The sequence below is a fragment of the Coenobita brevimanus genome, chromosome 50 (assembly GCF_032717465.1).
Source record: "Coenobita brevimanus isolate Jiangsu-jjx chromosome 50, ASM3271746v2, whole genome shotgun sequence".
Classification (NCBI taxonomy): Eukaryota; Metazoa; Arthropoda; class Malacostraca; order Decapoda; family Coenobitidae; genus Coenobita; species Coenobita brevimanus.
In genome coordinates this window covers 19,992,167-20,011,973 of record NC_137003.1, presented here as the reverse complement: position 1 = coordinate 20,011,973, position 19,807 = coordinate 19,992,167, and the positions used below count along the sequence as shown (strand labels likewise).

At 47.7% G+C, this 19,807-nt stretch overlaps 1 protein-coding gene across 1 annotated transcript in view; it reads right to left on the bottom strand.

Moving 5' to 3' along the window:
• Positions 1-18,313, bottom strand: part of LOC145399698 (ionotropic receptor 93a-like) — a 68,830-nt gene extending 50,517 nt beyond the window's left edge. Inside the window, exons 1-2 of the mRNA XM_080272245.1 lie at positions 18,056-18,313; positions 911-1,091 (exon numbers count right to left, since the gene is read on the bottom strand). Of these exons, the coding sequence (XP_080128371.1) occupies positions 911-1,091; positions 18,056-18,313 (439 nt within the window). The remainder of the gene's footprint in view (positions 1-910; positions 1,092-18,055) is intronic.
• Between the last annotated feature and the right edge of the window lie 1,494 nt (positions 18,314-19,807).

The following is a 19,807-nucleotide window of genomic DNA, read 5'->3' as shown; positions in this document are numbered from 1 at the left end:
AAACAAATCACCTTTATATAGCCCTTTCCCCCGCCACTTCACTGCCCTTCCCCCAGCTCACATTCCCCTCCCTCATAGACCTCTCCACTCCATTCCCCCATCTCATCCTCGGTCTCCCCTTCCCTCTCCCCCCTTCCACCTCACTCACATACACTCTTCTCTTTAGTTTCACGCTCTCCATCCTCTCCATATGGCCAAACCACCTAGATGCATTTCTCCTAACGCAGTCAATCATATCCACATTTGTCATCCATAAAAATCATTTATTGTAAAACATCAATCACACGCCTTTCTTCATAATGAATCTCCTGAAATTTCGTTAAATATAATGTGCCACAGCAAAGGAAAATTTGCTGTTGGATTTAGGAAGACGATGGTCACTTCATATCAATATTTCCAAACATGTTGGAAAGACGAAAATGTTTATCCATCCACCCATCCATCTATTTGTCTGTTTATGTACACACAGCAAAAAAAATGTTGTTACAGGGGGGTCCGATGTGTTTCATACTGAACAACCTGGCTGTCTCGCTGGGGTTGGTAAGCCTGACAGTGGGTGAGTTGCCAAATAGGACGAGGTAGAAGAATGCATGGGAGAAGCAATAGATATAGCTTATAATAAATATGCAACAAACACACGCAGGGATACCAATGGAGGAGGCTGTTATCAAAAACCTTCATTCGTGTGTCATTTTATATCGCGCAGAAGGTGTAACGATAGTTTTTTTGTTGTGTGTACTTCATTATATAAATCAAACACTGGTGATCGTAAACATCATTATTACTTCACTGAATTTGGGGACCTGAAGCACTTCCATGTTTTTTGCATTAATGAAATACTCTCTGAATAAGAAGCAGCAGGTTAACATATAAGTTTTTTCTTGTCTTAGTTATAAATCTGTAAAATAACCTGTCACTGAGAAGTCTTGAGCCATCATAGTCCAAAAGTTGATGTCGATATCAAACATGGCATGGGTGCCGGCCCTCACCAACTTGTTCATACTACCTGGCAACTCGCTAAAAGTGTTGAAGGTCACTCTTTCTGTGTCCAACAAGTCCCCAAGCTCACGAAAAATTCCAGATTCCACGGCCTGCAAGGAAGGCATTCAGTTAAACAGCTTTGCATTATTCAAACAGACTAATATGTCCCTGGCAATATTGTTTATTCAGTAGTATGTCGAAGGTCACTAGTTTCTTTAGTTAGGATGCTTAACTAACTACTATTGTTTAAATGTGTGTCATTATAAAATCATACACAGCATACTCTCAGAGGCACAAATGTCCCCCAGTTATTGCCTGAAGAAAATTTTCTACTCTTGAAGCACAAAGAAAATTCCTTTTCAGCTTATGTATCTGGGATGATTCGACGTTTCCGCAATGTATTTATCAGACCTAGGGGAGTTGCTTGTTTCTCAGACTGTACACTCCTAAAATTGTTATAATAATAGTATCCTTTAAGGATCTCCAAAATTTCTATCACCCGCCTCCTGTAACCGTGAATGTCGCTGAAACCTTTCAGTACTATGACTTACCGTCCTCGTCGCTCACACCACAACTCAACACCGCTAACCACCTTTGCTTTTCTTCACACTGATTCTTTCTAAACCTTTGGTATCTCATGTAACTGCATTTCACGAACCTTGCTTTCCATTTACATGCGATTATCACCTGGCCATGACAAACCTTCTCATCACAAGTCAGCCTCTTGTTTCCTGATTTCCAACAAATACTAGTATATGCAGCTTATTTGACATACCTGACATATTTTTCTTATCAGCTGTTTCATACTTAGCCTCTTCGTTGTGCTTCTTGTTTTTCTCTGCTCTTTATTTTCCGTTCTGCATTTTCCTTGCAACCCATTTGTATTTCGGTATTTCAACATTTTCACTTTATAACAGGTCCCATCTTATGACACTATCACATTCACAAGTAAAGCATATACATTTTTTTTCTGTAGCTTATTAGGACGAGCATACGGTTAATTTCACTCAATAGAGGTATAGTGAGGCCTATATTGTACATGAGAGCAGTTGCCTGAGATGCACTTAACCGTGGCAACAGTCAGTGCTCAGTGCTCGATGAACTTACATCTATCCAGGTTCTTCCAATTACAACACAGACTCAGACATACATAGGCACACAAGACAGAGAATTTCCGTCATGTGTGCCATTTATTCATTCCTGTAGACATATTTGTAACCATGTTTGGGTGGCTTGCTGACGATTTCAAGAGACCACCCTTCGTATCTCTTTGTGTCATTGAGATTATGCTACTTTGAATTGTGTTCCCTCAGTATACATGTGAAATACTGGCACTAAAAAGGACGCATCTCGATTATCTTTCCTTGATAGGTTACACCACACTTACTTATTTAGTCTAATTGATTAACAATAACCCTCATTCCCTACACTCTACAAATGCTGTAACTGGATGCAAGTAATACAAGTGTAATGAAGACCAAAGAAATAAGTGAACAAGACATTTTTACGTTTTTAATACAGTTAACGAATATTATGCATGTATCATTCAGGAGTTATCATAAAGACTGGAACTTTGAAGCTGTGGACTAGGAGGCCCTCAGGCACTATTTCTTTTATTTTCCCTGGAATGATTATTGCTTCCATGGCCGGAAGCCACCTGAGTGTGCTTTGCGCATTACGGAGGTTATTCTTTCGGGCATGGAAGCATACATTCCCTTCTCATATCCTTTGACTAATGCAAGAAAGCCTTGATTTAATCACTCTTGTTCTACTGCTGTCCACAACAAGGAGAGGGCCTATAAAAGGTACCAGAGCCAACCCACCCCTGAATCACATCATGTTTATGTGTGTGCCTGGAATCGTGCTAAGTCTGTTCTTCGCTCTGCTAAAAATAATTCCATCCATACTAAATGCTCTCAACTCTCCAACTCGAATTTTTCCTACTCCTTCTAGCACCTTGCCAAAAACATTTCTAACAACTTTACCTTATCATCCTTCCCTCCTCTTTTCTACTCTGTTGGCTCTGTAGCTATTTCTTCTACTGATAAAGCAGATCTCTTTGCTCAGACTTTCTCCTTCAATTCCACCTTAGACAATTCTGGTGCTGTTCCTCCATCACTTCCCTCCTCTGACTTCCTCATAGCTGACATTAAAATTTTTTCATCTGGTGTATTTTCTGCCATCACTGGCCAGTAACAAAGCACAAGGGCCTGATGGGGTTCCTCCTGTTCTCCTCAAGAACTGTGCATCTGTGCTTACACACTGCCTAGGTAAACTCTTTCACCTTTGTCTTTCAACTTGTACCTTTCCATCTTGCTGGAAGTTTGCTCTCATTCAGCCAGTCCCGAAGAAGGGTGACAATTCCCACCCATCTAACTATCGTCCAGTTGCTTTAACATCCTGTGTTTCAAAAGTTTTCGAGTCAGTTCTTAACAGAAAATTTTTAAAGCATCTTTCCTATCACAACTTCTTTCTGATCGTCAGTACGGGTTCTGTCAGGGACGCTCCCCTGGCGATCTTCTCACCTACCTTTCAGACTCCTGGTCATCCTCCTTTCGGGACTTTGGCGAAAGATTTGCCATTGCACTTGACATCTCAAAAGCTTTCGATCGAGTCTGACATAAATGTTTAATTTCCAAACTGCCCTCTTACGGTTTCTATCCTGCTATCTGTGCTTTCATTACTAGCTTCCTTTCTGGTCGTTCTATAGCCGCTGTTGTAGACGGTCATCGTTCTTCTAGACCTATCAACAGCAGTGTTCCTCAGGGCTCTGTCCTATCAGGAACTCTCTTCCTTTTTATTCATCAATGAACTTCTAAGCTGTACATCTAACCCTATGCACCCATACATTGATGATTCCACCCTTCACCTTTCCATTCGATTCCTGCAATGTCCATCTCAGCAGTTACTTCAGCAAACAAGGGATGAGGCTATGGCGCACCTAATTATAGACTTGAACACGTATCTCTGAGGTAAAAATAATCTTGTTGTTTTTAATGCATCAAAAACTTAGGTTTTACACCTATCAACATGACACAATCTTCCACAGGAGTACCCACTAATGTTTAATAATATCCAGCTCAATCTTGCATCATCCTTGAAAATGCTTGGGGTTTCATCCACTCGGGACTTATCTTGGAAAGATCATATTACATCTCTCGTAAATTCTGCTTCCAAGAGACTGGGCATGCTGAAATACAGCATAGTGTCCCTTGGAACGCCCAACCACCTCCACCAGGAATTCAGCATAGTGTCCCCCTGAACTCTCAGACACCCCCACAAGGAACCCACAGAGGAGCAGCAGCAGCGTACTGAGATTCGGTGCGACAACGGCCCAAGTCAGCCTGGGCCGTAAGCCCCTATGACTCGGAGCCCGCCCGCTGGTGCCATAGCAGGAATCCTGCACTACTTTCCAGGCAAGCTTCCAGCAACCAACCTTGGGGTGGAGGTGTCTGTCCAGCTCCTGCCAGCGCCCCTAAGGAATCAGCCTGTAGCCACTCCCGCCTTCTTCAGGAGTCGGCCAGTAGCCTCTCTGAAGGTGTCTTCCCTCTAGGGACGGCCAGTAGCTACCCGCCCCTCGCTAAGGAATCGGCCAGTGAGGGTGACAAGGAGATGGCCTGTAGTCGCTCCACACCCCTCCTGAAGGAGTCGGCATGTAGCCGCTCCCACCTTCGTCAGATGGCCGGTAGCCGCTCTGAAGGCATCGCCCCTGAGTCGGCCTGCAGCCGCTCCTGTCTCTGTCAGACGCCCAGTACCCGATTCGAAGGTGTTGTCCCCAAGTTGGCCTGTAGCTGCTCTCCACCCTTCCTGCAGGAGTCGGCCGGTAGCCGCTCCCGCCTTCGTCAGACAGCCGGTAGCCGCTCTGAAGGTGTCCCTGGGTTCGCTGGTAGTTATTCACCCTCTCAGGCCACAGTCAGTAGTCGGGCCTTGGCGTCTTGTGGTCGCGCCCATGGGAAGCCACGGCCAGTAGCCGAGCCCCACAGCTGGAAGCGGCAGAGAGCAGCCCCGCTGCCCCAGCATGAGATGAGTTCCCTGACCCCCGATGCGGAGGATGTAGAGGAGTACTGGAGAGGCCCTATAGCCTCCCCCGGTCTCTGCTCCCTACGGCTGGCCCTGGAGAAGACCCACCTGACGGACCCCGATGCAGACCGGTGCCGCAGCCCCTCCCTGATGGCGCCACTTAGCTCTGGGGGCCGCAGCCCTCAGGAACCCCAGGCCATCCCCAGAACGCCCAGGCAGGACCTCCCTATGCATCGATGGCGGAGGACCTCTACCTCCGGCAGGAACCTGAACGAGAGGTTCAGGCAATTATTCGGCCTCTGTCCTGATGGCCACACTCCTGTCCCCAGCCCGGAAAATACGGGCCCCTTCACCACCTGCAGCCCCAGATGAGAGAAGACGCCCCTGCGCGTGATCCCGTGCCCTCTCGGCACAGCCTTCCCTGGTAGTGCCCCTGCCCTGGCAGAGCTGTAGCCGGCCGCCCTGTGACCCACGAGACAGTGACTGCATCTTTTGTGTAGTATAACAGTGGCGAGGCAATAAGGTGCATTTGTAGTACCAGACCAAGTGTTTTAAGTGAAACTGGAATAATAATGGTCTAATAGTGACAAGGAGGAACAGTGGATAGTCCATATAGAATCAAAGTGACCGTGAATAAGACCAATGCACAATACCCATCATACCATAGTACGAGAAACACCCAAGCCGTGGAGTTTGTATTAATGATTAACCAAAAGTCCCTTGCCCCCAGAAAATAGTAAAGCAAACATGCTACCAATAAACCCTGCCTCATACTACCAAATCACAATTAGACCCCAGTGCCTTACACCCTTCCCTAGTGAGCCTCATCTCTAACTCCTCCACGCGCTCAGAGACCTTGGACTGTACTATCTCTGCATACTCCACCTCGAGTGTTATTTTAGTGTATTCTCCCATAGTATCCTGTGAGATACTAATTATCTAGGTATAAGTGTTTGTGATTAACCAAATATTGTGTTTGTAACATGTGCTGTTGTCTCTTGTCTGACTGAGTAATACACGTGTAAGGTTATTGCCTGGAGTTTTTGTGTTCTGCCTCTCTCTAATTTGTCCTAAGCCCCGGTCTCGAAAGGGAACCCCGCTCCGTGTTAAGAGTCTGAGGAACAAGAAGTCGAGCCTTAAACACCTAGCGTTACACTGGTGGACAGCGGTGGTTCTTGACCCGGGCGTATGAGAGAGGTAGTAAGGAAATACCGGCAAAATGAGAACTAAACTACATGTGCAATTGCCCAAGTTCAACCTCAACCAGTATGATGTACACACATATCTGGTGATCATCAAACCTTTACTAGATATTGGTTTTGATAATGATCAACAAAATATCGCAGTCACGCTCCCACTACTAGGCAAAGCAGCAGCAAACATAGCACTGAAAGTCATTCCGGAGCTCACTTGGCAGAACTTTACAAAATTTGTGAGACAGGCCATCACCCCATCACTAGGGACTGTGGTGGCACTATCCCAACTGGATAGTCTTATGTTTGACGGGAATCTAGACGATACCCTAATTCAGGCAAGACTCCTGGTCACTGCTGCCTACCCAGAGGCAGATGAGGAAACCTGGGAACAGCATACTTTTAACCCCTAAAATGAGGGGCGTCGCGTTTGCGACGCTCGCCGAAAAGGACATAACGGCGGATCGTTGCATTTGGGATTTGAGTTAATTTTGAAAACACGCGGGCAAGGATGTTCCAGCTGGCATTGTCTATCAGTACCACCACCCTTTAGCTACAATTAGCATACTTTACCTTTGTACTACTGACCTCCGTTGTTGCCAAGTATCCCGTTTTTCCCCCCTCCCCCCCACCACGGCCAGGCCAGCCTGGCTGTGATACATGGCAGCGCTCTGACTGCTCAGAACTGTAAATCTGCGCTCTCCTCTCACAAGCAGTTTATGCTAATAGGAAACGCTTGTTTCCCCAGTTGTCTCACTAGCTTTTTTTCGCACGGTTTGCCCCTGTTTAGTGTCAGTTTACCGCAGGCTTTCAAAGTGACATTATGGCGAGTTCTAGCTCTTCTGAGTCAGTGCAAGCGGCCGACAGGAACGAGAATAAAGTGATGGGCGTAAGGCAGAATAAAAAGTGCGCTGCGGTGATCTTTTGAGAAGTAATATGATTGAAAATAATGTAGTATACGTGTTTTTGGCTGTGAAAATGGCAATGTTTGTTGAGTGACGGGAAGACCGCCGCCGCGCTGCATGTCAGTCGTACTCTTCGCCTTATTTTCAGTGCTTATTGTACAAATACGGATTCTAAACTACCTGTACGTTGTAGTATAAAGTTTACTGTAACAGAATGAGGCTGTGGTAGAGGGGAAACCGGGTTGCTGGAGGTGTGAAAATGGAGATTTTGTTACCCAATTTTGCAAGTCTCTACAAGTCCTCGGGTAGTCCACAAAGGCTCAACACCTGTCTCTGGAGAAAGCTCAATGTAAATACTATCTGCCATACCAAGTATAATGTTCTAGGGTTAAACTCTGATTTTTGGCAAATATTTTCCTACAGGTACTCAGACCGCGATACAACGCCGCCACCCGGGGGGGGTCGGTTGTCCATTGGCCGCGCATTAGGGGTTAACACTCTCCTGAGAGTGCTCCCCATTGTTGTAAAAGAACACTTCACTATCTTTGACTCGACTGGAGACATAGAGACATCCAGCTAATACAACGCCTCCAGACCGCCCGCCCGACACCCCAGCAGATCAATGTGGTGAAAAAGTTTCACACTCAGATTTCGGCTCCCCCAGTTAAGCCACGTCTACCCATGCCTCACACCAGCCCCACCCCAACGCCGAGCCCGCCTTGGGCGCACCCCATGTGCCGGTGCCCTGCCCACAGGGAAAACCCTAACCTGATTTTGGTGAATCCCTGGGAGTTTACAACCTGCAGCTCCAGGTGCCCACTGCATGACATTCGGGACCAGTTAAAGGCTGCACACCGCAAACCCACTGCCCCAGGTTCACGCAAAGTGTCCTCTCTGGAGGACAAGGCCGCATAAGACGAACTGGCACCTGTAGAGGAGACCGATCCTGGGGAACAGGAGCAGGAGCAGGAACAAAGAGGCCCCAGACAGCCGGATTTTTAGGCCCGCTCCCGCACCATCCCACGGTGGCGGGGGCCATTACGCCCAAGTACCACCCCCCAGTGTACCACAAGATGAAACTGAACGGGGTGAAAGGCCAGATCCTGCCTTTACAGCCACTACTTCTCCCACCACAGATCGACCTTTGGCCCACTTCGCCCCTCAGCCACTCACCTTGTGGTCATGGGGGATGGCCCCCTGCACATCCATGGAGAGACACAGGCCCTAAGGGTCGACACCCACCAGTCGGTGTCAACCCAGCACCAGTTTATAATTTTCAACTCTTCCTGCCAGAACTACGACTGGTACTTAGGACTGGACTTGCTACAGAAGCTAGGGGCCACCATAGATTGCCGCTACCGACAGCTCCAGTTCCGTGCCCCACCCAACCCCACCCGGGCCGTTTGCACCTGTACGCCATGGCCACGGCCGGAAGACTCGCCCCTTCCCTCCCTTCCTCGCCCCCATCCTCCCCCCCTCCCGTGCCCCCTCCCAGTACCCCTCCTCCCTCTTTTCTCGCCACTGTTTCTGCTGCCATTACCATTCCCCCTCATCATGAGGCCTGGATGTCCCTTAACCGGCCCTCTGGCCCCTTTGTCTTATTCTCCCTCCTCCAGCTGCCGGGAACCCTCTCGGCCTGCCTTTTGTCTCCAACTTTCCTCCCCCCACATTGCACGGCATCTGCATTGCAATCCTTGCCCCTTCATCCCTCACCCTCCCAAAAAGGCTTATAATCGGAGAGATGGAAGAAGCCGAGCACCATGCCCCTTCCCCTTCCCACTCCCCCGCCCCCCTGCCACCCATTCCTGACCATCTTTCTGCTCATCAGTCAAACACCCTATGCCGCCTTCTCCTAGATTTTCAGGATCTGTTTGTGGCAGGGTGGTCAGCAGACATAGGACATACCACATACCTGTTGCATGAGATTCATATAACAGGGCCACCAATTCGACAACCCTCCTGCTGGAAGAACCCTAGACAGCGGGAAGAGGAGGACTGCCAAGTACAAGAAATGATAGAAGCAGGCATCATTTCCCCCTCCACCAGCCCCTGGTCCTCCCCTGTCGTCCTAGTGAAAAAGGAGGAAGGCACGATGCATTTCTGCATCGACTATCACCGCCTTAATGACGTAACCATCAAAGGCGCCACTCCACTCCCTTGAATCAACGATTCCTTGGATTCCCTGTACGGAGCATCCTGGTTCTCCACCCTGGACTTCCAGTCTGGATATTGGCAAGTCCCTGTGGGACAGGAAGACTGAGGCAAATCAGCCTTCTCGACAAGTAATGGCAAACATTACGAGTTTAATGTCTTGCCGTTCGGTCTCTGCAACATCCCCGCCACCTTCTCCAGGTTAATGGAATCTGTCCTCAGCAGCCTCACGTGGGAAATAAGCCTGGCGTACTTAGATGACGTCATCGTCTTCAGCCAAACCTGGGCCGATTACCTGCAGCGCTTCATCTGAGTTTTTATCAGAATTCGTCAGGCAGGCCTCAAACTCCATCCCTCTAAGTGCATCCTGGCTGCTCGAACCATCTCGTCCCTGGGTCATGTTATCTCCCAAGCAGGAATCTCCCCCGACCTCGACAAGCTCCGCGCCATTGCGGACATACCCCCACCACAGAATGTCCACAGCATCCGAGCCTTCCTAGGCTTGACTTCCTGCTACTGCCATTTCATAAAGGGGTTTGCCCACATCGCCAATCCTCTCCATGACCTAACCCGAAAAGGGGAACAGTTCCTCTGGACGGACGAAAGATGAGCTGCTTTCCAGCAGCTAAAAGACAAACTCGTCTCCGTCCCCATCATGGCTTTTCCTGATTATGCCCTCCCCTTCCGCCTCTACACCGATGTCTCCCTCTCCGGTTGGCACAAGTCCAGGAGGGCCGCGAGCTTATCATCGACTGCCAAGCGTACCCTGAATCAGGCAGAGAAAAAAATTACGCCACCACCAAATGAGAATGTTTAGGCATAATATGGGCTCTCCAACACTTCAGGCCATGCCTCTCCGGGACCCAGGTCACCATCATCACGGACCACCAGTCCCTCCATACTGTGCGAAAAAAAGCTAGTGTTACAACTAGGGAAACAAGCATTTCCTATTAGCATAAACTGCTTGTGAGAGGAGAGCGCAGATTTACAGTTCTGAGGAGTCAGAGCATTGCCATGTGCCGTGGTGAGGGGGGAGGGGGGGAGAAGGCGATACTTGGGAACAACGGAGGTCAGTAATACAAAGGTAAAGTATGCTAATTGTAGCTAAAGGGTGGTGGTACTGATAGACAATACCAGCTGGAACATCCTGGCCCGCGTTTATTCAAAATTAACTCGAATCGCAAACACGACGTTCTGCCGTTATGTCCTTTTTGGCGAGCATCGCAAACGCGACGATCCGCGTTTAACCCGTCACATCCCAAGGTTTTCCGCACCTCCGACATCCCCCAGTCCCGAGGTATTTTCAAAAATTTTGTTTTTGGCTAAAACCTTCGCTTTTGGTGAGAAACATTGAAAATTCATAGAGAAATCGCTCACCTGAGGTTTAAAATACCCAATCCACATAGGAGTTCCTCCTTACCTGACTGGGTTTTCTAACATGCTGGCACCAAAGAAAACGAGTTCTATGGGAGGGTAACTATTTTATCCACTCATAAACGGTATTTATTTATTTACTTGGTACGAATGTATATATAGTATGAGAGTATATTGGTTTTCAAGCAGTAATAAAGGCATTGTAAGCATTGTTTCACTCACTAACTAATCCCCATACCTGACCTTTTTTTGCCACATTACCTGATCATTATTTCTGGCTGTTTCTTCTTCTAATGCTATGTAAACATTGTCCTCCACATTGTCATCGATTGGGGAATCACTCTGGCCCTGAATATCTTTACTAGCCAGGTCACTGGTAACAGGTCCTTTGCCAAGACAATGGCGTGAGGGGGGGAGGGGGGAGGTTATGCGGTGTAAGGCATTGTCCCTGCTTGGCATCTTGTAGAGGAATAGAGTAAGGTGTCCCGTGTATACATACGAAAAATCATGTGCGAAAATTGAAAATTGTGCAAATTAGGGACCTTGCAATTGCACGACGTACTGGTACGTCGCTGGGACTGGCAAATGCAAATCGTTGCAACGTACCCATACGTCGACGGGATGGGGCGGGTTAAGGGGTTAAGAGAATCAGACTCCCACAATGCCCAACTCATCAGATGGCGTGAGACCCTAGAAGAATAATATTCAATAATGAAATCTCCTACAGACCAGGCAAGCTCCATACCAACTTGGACGCCCTCTCCCGGCTCCCCATCCACACCGTCCAGTGAGAAACAGACCTCCTGCAGCAGTGGCACTGCAAGGAGCGACCCCCGTGGATTCCTCCCCACTTGTTCAAGAAACTATACCGGCAGGGCGACCACCTACTAACCCCCTCCGGTCATATCCTCCTGGCCCCTGACACCACTCTCGATGCCTTATGCCACCTTCACTCCCATAACGGCATCCATCTAGGTACCAAAAAGTTGCTGCAAGTGTTCAGTGATGCATACTGGGCACCCAACTCTCTGCCCTCGCCAAGGAAATTATTCAAAGCAGCCACGCCTGTGTGCTCAGAAAAGACATCACATGTACCACAGGACCATTGGACCTCCCACAAATCCTGGCAGCTCCTAGCAATCGACGTGGTAGGGCCTCTGCCCCCCAGATCGGGTTACAAGTACGTAATCACGTTTGTGGACACTTATTCAAAGTTCGTCGTGGCCTGCTCAGCCAAGGATCATCACGCTGTCGCAGTAGCCACCACCCTCCTTCGGCAAATCTTTCCCTACTTTGGCATTCCCGAAGCCATCCACTCGAATAATGCACCCGAGTTCACCAGGAAAATCTGGGAGAAACTCGCCAAAATTTTCGGGAATAACATCTCCCACTCCTCCCCCTACTGGCCATGTGGAAATGCATTGTGCGAGCGCAGCCATCGTACCCTCATGAATCAACTCTGCACACGCATAGAAGCCAATAAAGACGATGACTGGCCTGCCCACGTAAAAATTGTCCAATGGGGCATTAACTCCTTCCCCAGAGAAGATGGAGTTTCGCCATATGAGCAGATTTTTGGTAAGACACCTCTCCTACTGCCCCTTCGGCAGCACTTGCAACCACCCACCTCCGCTCCCGCAACAGACCTGCTACACCACCTTAAGAGCTGTTTGACACACCTTCAAAATAACTTGGACCTCAGCCCCGACGCAGCATCCAGCCCCTACCGACCTGGCGACACCATCATGATCGCTCAACTCCCCACCCCTCACAAGCTTGCACCCCACTTCACAGGGCCCCACACTATCACATGCGTCCCCAACCCCTATCAAGTTACCTTTGATTACCACGGCGCCCCTTTCACTCTCCGAAACTGCCACGTACGTCCCTTCCTCCCTCCTGCCTCTACTGCCCCAGCCCCACACCCCGTCCCTCCTCCTGCCCCAGCACCACCCCCCACTCCCGCCTACTAGTGCTAAATCTCCTCCCCCTCCCCCTCCCCCTCCACCACCTCCACCTCCCCAGCCGCCACCCCACCTTACACCTCACCTGACAGCTCACCTGCACCACCAACCTCCCACCACTCCCTCACCATCTCCTACTGCCGCCCCATCCCCTACTCCCAGCAACACGTGTCCCGCCCATGCCAACGCACCACCACCACCACCCTCGCCCACTGCCGCCTCCTCCCACCCACCACACCTCCACACCCCAACTCCTACCTCCCCACACCCCACCTCACCAACCGCGCACCCAACAGCACTTTCCTCCTGCCCCCGCCCACCCCGCACACACCCACATCCCCACCCATGCCAACCCTCAAAACTACAACCACCCGCTCCAGTCGCCTCTCACGCCCACCTGCCCGATACACTCACTCTCCCACCCCACCCTCTTCCCCTCAACTTCACACCGTCATGCTACATCAAGCTCAAATCCCAGCCACCCAGAGACCCTACACTGCATTACCTCGGCACAAAACCCAACTCCTGCCCTCAGTGTCCAGCATTCAGCACCACACCACATGACCGGCAACAACCACGACAATGAGAATCCGATGGGCTGTATGGGCACCTACTCTCGGTCGAAACCGCAGTGTCCGAGGACCACACCACCTCCTCTACTTCCTCCGCTCCTCCACCGCCACCTCCACCCTCTTCCTCACCTGTGATGCCGAGCAGGATGAAAACCTCGCCACCACTACCTGGCGAGCCCTCCTCAAAAATCTCCAGTCCACGTATGCCACCCATGTTACTCATGTCTATCACCTCCAGTCACGGGAACGTGACTTTTTCCAAGCGGACGGTGGTGAAATACAGCATAGTGTCCCTTGGAACACCCAACCACCTCCACCAGGAATTCAGCATAGTGCCCCCGTGAACTCTTAGACATCCCCACAAGGACCTCATGGAGGAGCAGCAGCAGCTCACCAAGACTCGGTGCGACAACGGCCCAAGCCAGCCCAGGTCATACGCTCCTATGACTCGGAGCCTGCCCACCAGCGCCATAGCAAGAATCCTGCACTACCTTCCGGGCGAGCTTCCACCAACCATCCTCGGGGTGGAGCTGTCTGTCCAGCTCCTCCCAGCATCCCTAAGGAGTCGGCCTGTAGCCACTCGTGCCTTCTTCAGGAGTTGGCCAGTAGCCTCTATGAAGGTGCCTTCCCTCTTGGGACGGCCAGTAACCGCTCGCCCCTCGCTAATGAATCGGCCAATTGCCGACCTGAGGGTAACATGGAGATGGCCTGTAGTCACTCCCGCCTTCGTCAGAAGGTGTCCTTCCAGAGACGGCCTGTAGTTGCTCCACACCCCCTCCTGAAGGAGTCAGCCTGTAGCCACTCCCACCTTCATCAGACGACCAGTAGCTGCTCCGAAGGCGTTGCCCCTGAGTCGGTCTGTAGCTGCTCCTCGTTCCTACTGAAGGAGTTGGCCTGCAGCCGCTCCCTCCTTCATCAGACAGCTGGCAGCCGCTCTGAAGGTGTTGTCCCCGAGTTAGCCCGTAGCCGCTCTCCACCCCTCCTGCAGGAGTCGGCCGGTAGCCGCTCCCGCCTTCGTCAGATGGCCAGTAGCTGCTCCGAAGGTGTCCCTGGGTTCGCTGGTAGTTATTCACCCTCTCAGGCCACGGCCAGTAGCCGGGCCTCGGCGCCTTGTGGTTGCACCCCTGGGAAGCCACGGCCAGTAGCCGGGCCCCATGGCCGGAAGCAGCAGAGAGCAGCCCAACCGCCCCAGCGTGAGATGAGTTCCCTGACCCCTGATGCGGAAGATGCAGAGGAGTACTGGAGAGGCCCTATAGCCTCCCCCGGTCTCTGCTCTGTACAGCTGACCCTGGAGAAGACCCACCTGACGGACCCTGATGCAGACCAGTGCCACAGCCCCTCCCTGATGGTGCTGCTTAGCTCTGGGGGCCGCAGCCCTCGGGAACCCCAGGCCATTCCCAGAACGCCCGGGCGGGACCTCCCTACAACTCGATGGCAGAGGACCTCTACCTCCAACAGGAACCTGAACGAGAGGTTCAGGCACTTGTTCGGCACCAGTCCTGAGGGCCACACTCCTGTCCCCAGCCCGGAAAGTACAGGCCCCTTCGCCACCTGCAGCCCCAGATGAGAGAAGATGACCCTGCGTGTGATCCCGTGTCCTCTCGGCATGGCCTCCCCTGGTGGTGACCCTGCCCTGGCAGAGGTGTAGCCGGCTTGTCTCCCCACCACACCTGCCACCCAGTCACCCATGAGACAGTGACTGCACCCTTAGTGTAGTATAACAGTGGCGAGGTGATAAAGTACATTCGTAGTACCAGACCAAGTGTTTTAAGTGAAATTGGAATAATAATGGTCTAACAGTGACAAGGCAGAACAGTGGACAGTCCATATAGAATCAAAGTGACAGTGAATAAGACCAATGCACAATACCCATCATACCATAGTACGAGAAACACCCAAGCCATGGAGTTTGTATTAACGATTGACCAAAAGTCCCTTGCCCCCAGAAAATAGTAAAGCAAACATGCTACCAATAAACCCCGCCTCATACTACCAAATCACAATTAGACCCCAGTGCCTTACACCCTTCCCTAGTGAGCCTCATCTCTAACTCCTCCACGCGCTCAGAGACCTTGGACTGTACTATCTCTGCATACTCCACCTCGAGTGTTATTTTAGTGTATTCTCCCATAGTATCCTGTGAGATACTAATTATCTAGGTATAAGTGTTTGTGATTAACCAAATATTGTGTTTGTAACATGTGCTGTTGTCCCTTGTCTGACTGAGTAATACACGTGTAAGGTTATTGCCTGGAGTTTTTGTGTTCTGCCTCTCTCTAATTTGTCCTAAGCCCCGGTCTCGAAAGGGAACCCCGCTCCAAGTTAGGTGTCTGAGGAACAAGAAGTCGAGCCTTAAACACCTAGAATTACACGTGCTAAGCCGACTCCGTACCTTCTTTACCCCTGCACTGTTGTTGACTTTATACATGGGTTTTATCCGCCCGTGTGTAAAGTACAACTCTCATGTGTGGGGAGGCTCCCCACATACAGTTCTTCTCAATAGGGTGGAGTCAAAGGCTTTTCATCTCATCAACTCTCCTCTTACAGGCTCCCTTCAACCTCTCTCTCTTCGCTGCACTGTTTCCTCTTTATCTTTCTTTTGTCGCTACTTCCATGGTCACTGCTCCTCTGAACTGTCTGCTTGCATCCCTCCACCTCTAAGACGAATGCGTAGCACTCGTCTAGGAACAAGTTCTCATCCCTTTTCTGTCCAGCTCTCTAATGCAAGAGTTAACCGTTACTCCCAGTCCTTCATTTATGCAACAGGTCAACTCTGGAACTATCTCCTTCTGTCTGAATTTCCTACTTCCTATGATCTCCAGTCTTTCAAACGCAGTGTGTCCAGGCATCTCGAATGAGCGAATCTTTAATTTGGCTCTCTTTTTTATTGTTTTTGTTTTTCTTGGACAGAACAGTTTGCGAGCTCCTGGCCTTTGGTTCCTTCTTTCTTGCATGAAAAGAAAAGAAAAGAATTTATATATATATATATATATATATATATATATATATATATATATATATATATATATATATATATATACTGTATATATTCCAATGAGTAATTATCACTTACCTCCTTCACTCTTTTTTCTCCCGCTACATTGTGTGGGAAGGATCCAGAAACAGGAAAAGAGAAGTATAAATATAGAAAGACCTACAGAGTGCTCAATAAAATTGAGCCACACATCCATTTACTAACCATTAAAGCTTTTAATAATTTAACTCCGTCCCACAAACCAAGCGGTCCACACAAAATGGAGCGTCATAATACGTGTGGTGTGGAGGTATTCAGTTATTTGCATAACAGTTCATATATATAAATATATATATATATATATATATATATATATATATATATATATATATATATATATATATATATATATATATATTTATATATATATATATATATATTTATATATATAGTTTTTGCCATACAGTTTCCTTTTATGGGCTAAACACAAGATCCATCTTCTCTCACGCTGGAGATCATTTCAAACCGATCTCATCCCACACCGTAAATGCATTCTAAGCTTAAGAGACAGAGTACTTCACTGAGATGGTTGTTCTTGTGTCTGGTGGTTCTGTACTCCTCATTTTACACTTATGGGGGTCCTGTAAAAAAAAAAATTGCATGTGTAAAATCTGGGAAAAGTGTCTTGAGATACCAGGCTCAGGTGCTGTATATGCATAGTAAATTACTCTCAGTCGGCCCACAACTAAAGTTATAAAGGTGTGGCAACAAGATGTTAAGAACACCGAGAACATTAACAGAAAGAAGAAAAAGAAACAAAGGAAAATAATCCCTTTGGGAAAGGTTTAATAAGGGTGTAGCCCTCATCATGTGCACCTCTTTACATAACTCATCCAGATATATACCATAAAAACAGATCCATCCTTTTCTGTCGTTCATCAGTTACTTTGCCTGTCTCATTTCACCGCTTATTCACATACTCATGTTATTCATTCTACAACTTGTCGGCCTTCTACTCGCCTCCAGCCTCTCAATTCACATAATTTAAATTATAGAAACCCTTTTTACTACTTCATTAACAACCATTTTCCTTATGTTATTATTTTTTAAGGGTCTGACTTGGAGCACAAGCTTAACAGCCAGATCTCTGAGACCCAACAGACTTCCTACGTTTACCAGACGTCGTTTACATGTCATGTGACCATATTATCTAAGAATCCAATTTCCTGTCCTTTCCAAAAATAATCTTCCTTACTCCAAATCTTTTAGGAATGTCTACATTCCGTTTTATGTCCAAACTAGACAGCCCACTTACTGTACTGTATATTATTTAGCTGATCTCATTCATGATTTTATGCTCATGCCATTGCTGGTCTCACACTCATGAATAAGTTTGGGCACTAATGCACTGTCATGCACTTCGCTTCCAGCCTATGCATTCAGGCGACTGCTTGGTAGCAGGGCTTCTCAACACCAGCCATCTTACTTGCCGGAGACTTTTTTTTTTTTTCCCAAATATTTACCTCTTCTTTTTCATGCATCTACTGCAAGCATCCACTACAACCAGCTTTCCCCATTATCAGCACAGAACACTGTGTGCCAACTTCTCTCTCTCTCTCTCTCTCTCTCTCTCTCTCTCTCTCAACAAAGAACACTTTAAACACTTCACCCGCATCAGCGCTAGTTTAAATCTTTTCTGTCCACAAACATACAATACGCTGAAGCAGTGCATATCGCTGATATTTCACCACTGTCAAGTAACACAGCATCATCTGGATACATCACAGCTCAAATATTCCATGCCTATTAATATATCACCAACATCATAAATGAAGAGTCTGGAAAAACAGAAGACTGGCATATACAAAAATTTCATGCTTTTGCTGTATCATTCAAATACTTCAGCGTTAGTAATACTTGCCCGAAAATAAGGAATATTTGCATTATCTGCAACAATAATTATCCCCACATCACTGTCATCCAGGAGGTCCCTAAGCGTTTCGTAGGGCTGATCGATGTGCCTGACGGCCAGGAGGGACATGAGGTTGCCGGTGTAACTCTGTGTCAGCACCATGATGATGATCATCCACACTCCCTGCAATACTCGCTCCCACCACCACCACCCAATGGTTTTCGTCACGTCTGTTTCGGGAGATTGAAATACAGTTTTTATCGTCATTTTCGAAATCTTCCTCTGCCTTTCTCACTATTTGAAACGAGGTGTTATAAAAAGGGTGGGACAACACGCCTTTAACAAACCTTTCATTAACAGTTAATTTAATCTCAGTATATATGATAAACTTAACTCTTTAGTGCCTCGTTCTGTGTGTGTATGGAGGAAGGAGTTTCTGGGACATTATCCTGCTACTGAGATAGACTCCAATGAGGCAAAATGTGACTATGTGAGTACACGGATAGCCCGAAAATGGGTCCATGGAGTAAATAGGTCTCTGGGATAAATAAATCCATGGTTGTAACAGGTTCATATGAAAAAATAGGTCCATGGGGAATATGTCACTAGGGAAAAGGGATAGGTAGGAATGTAAGGCCAGTGAACTAAGACAAGCCCATCCAGGAAATAGGGCCATTGGAGAAAACAGGAATATGAAGGAAAATAAAAGAGGCTGTTTATAAATGGTACACACAGTACAACGGTGATCATGTGGAGTGGTATGTGAGTACAGTTCTGTTATTTTATTAACTGCAGAGAGATTTGTGAACTTTTTAGCAGACCTAGCCTAACCCTACCCAGGACAAGGCTCAGGCACTTAACTCAATCACCACATAGTGCACTAGCAGACACCTGTTGCCACCAGAGCAAAATTTTGTAATTTATCAAATCATAATGTTGCTGATTATTATTATATTAAAATATTTTGGTTTAAATAAATTCTAACACAAGGTAATGTTTGGTACTAACGTGAAAAGAAAAACAGATGTCATCTGTGAACAACAGCCTTCGCCTGATGGGCGAGGCGCTTGCGTGGCTGCCATGGCAACCCCCCTAATCTCGTGAATGTGAGGCAGTCCACCATAAAAAATTGGATATCATAATGCATACGCTTTTCATTCCGTTACTAAACACAAAGGCATTTGCTATTCATGACTGCTGAACAGTACTTCGCTATGAATATGTCCTGAAATAACTGGAGTGATGAGTTCAGCTTGTAAAATGCGTACAAAGATAATTTATAAATTGTGGAGGTCTATGAGCCTATCTGGTGATAGGCGAGTACGCTCATGGTTGCTTCTTCCTCACAACAACACTTAGTCCAGTTGACACTCATATGTATCCAATGGTCAACGTAGAAATGTTCCTTCCCATGAAGTTTTATTACCTCACCCTGGACAGAGGTATTGTTTTTGGTTAGGCTCTATTGCTTGTTGGAATTGAAGGTGTCTGCAAGCATGTTGGTCAGTTCCATATGTTTGTCTCTCTGTTTGTTTGTCTGCTTTCTACAGGTCACAATTTTACATAAATAAATAAATAAATATAAATATAAATATATATATATATATATATATATATATATATATATATATATATATATATATATATATATATATATATATATATATATATATATACAAACCCTGCAAGTTTCTGATTTCCATCAAAATCGGTCACAGGCCCTGGTCTGGATGAGGGGTTCAAACCTCTCTATTGCCGTGG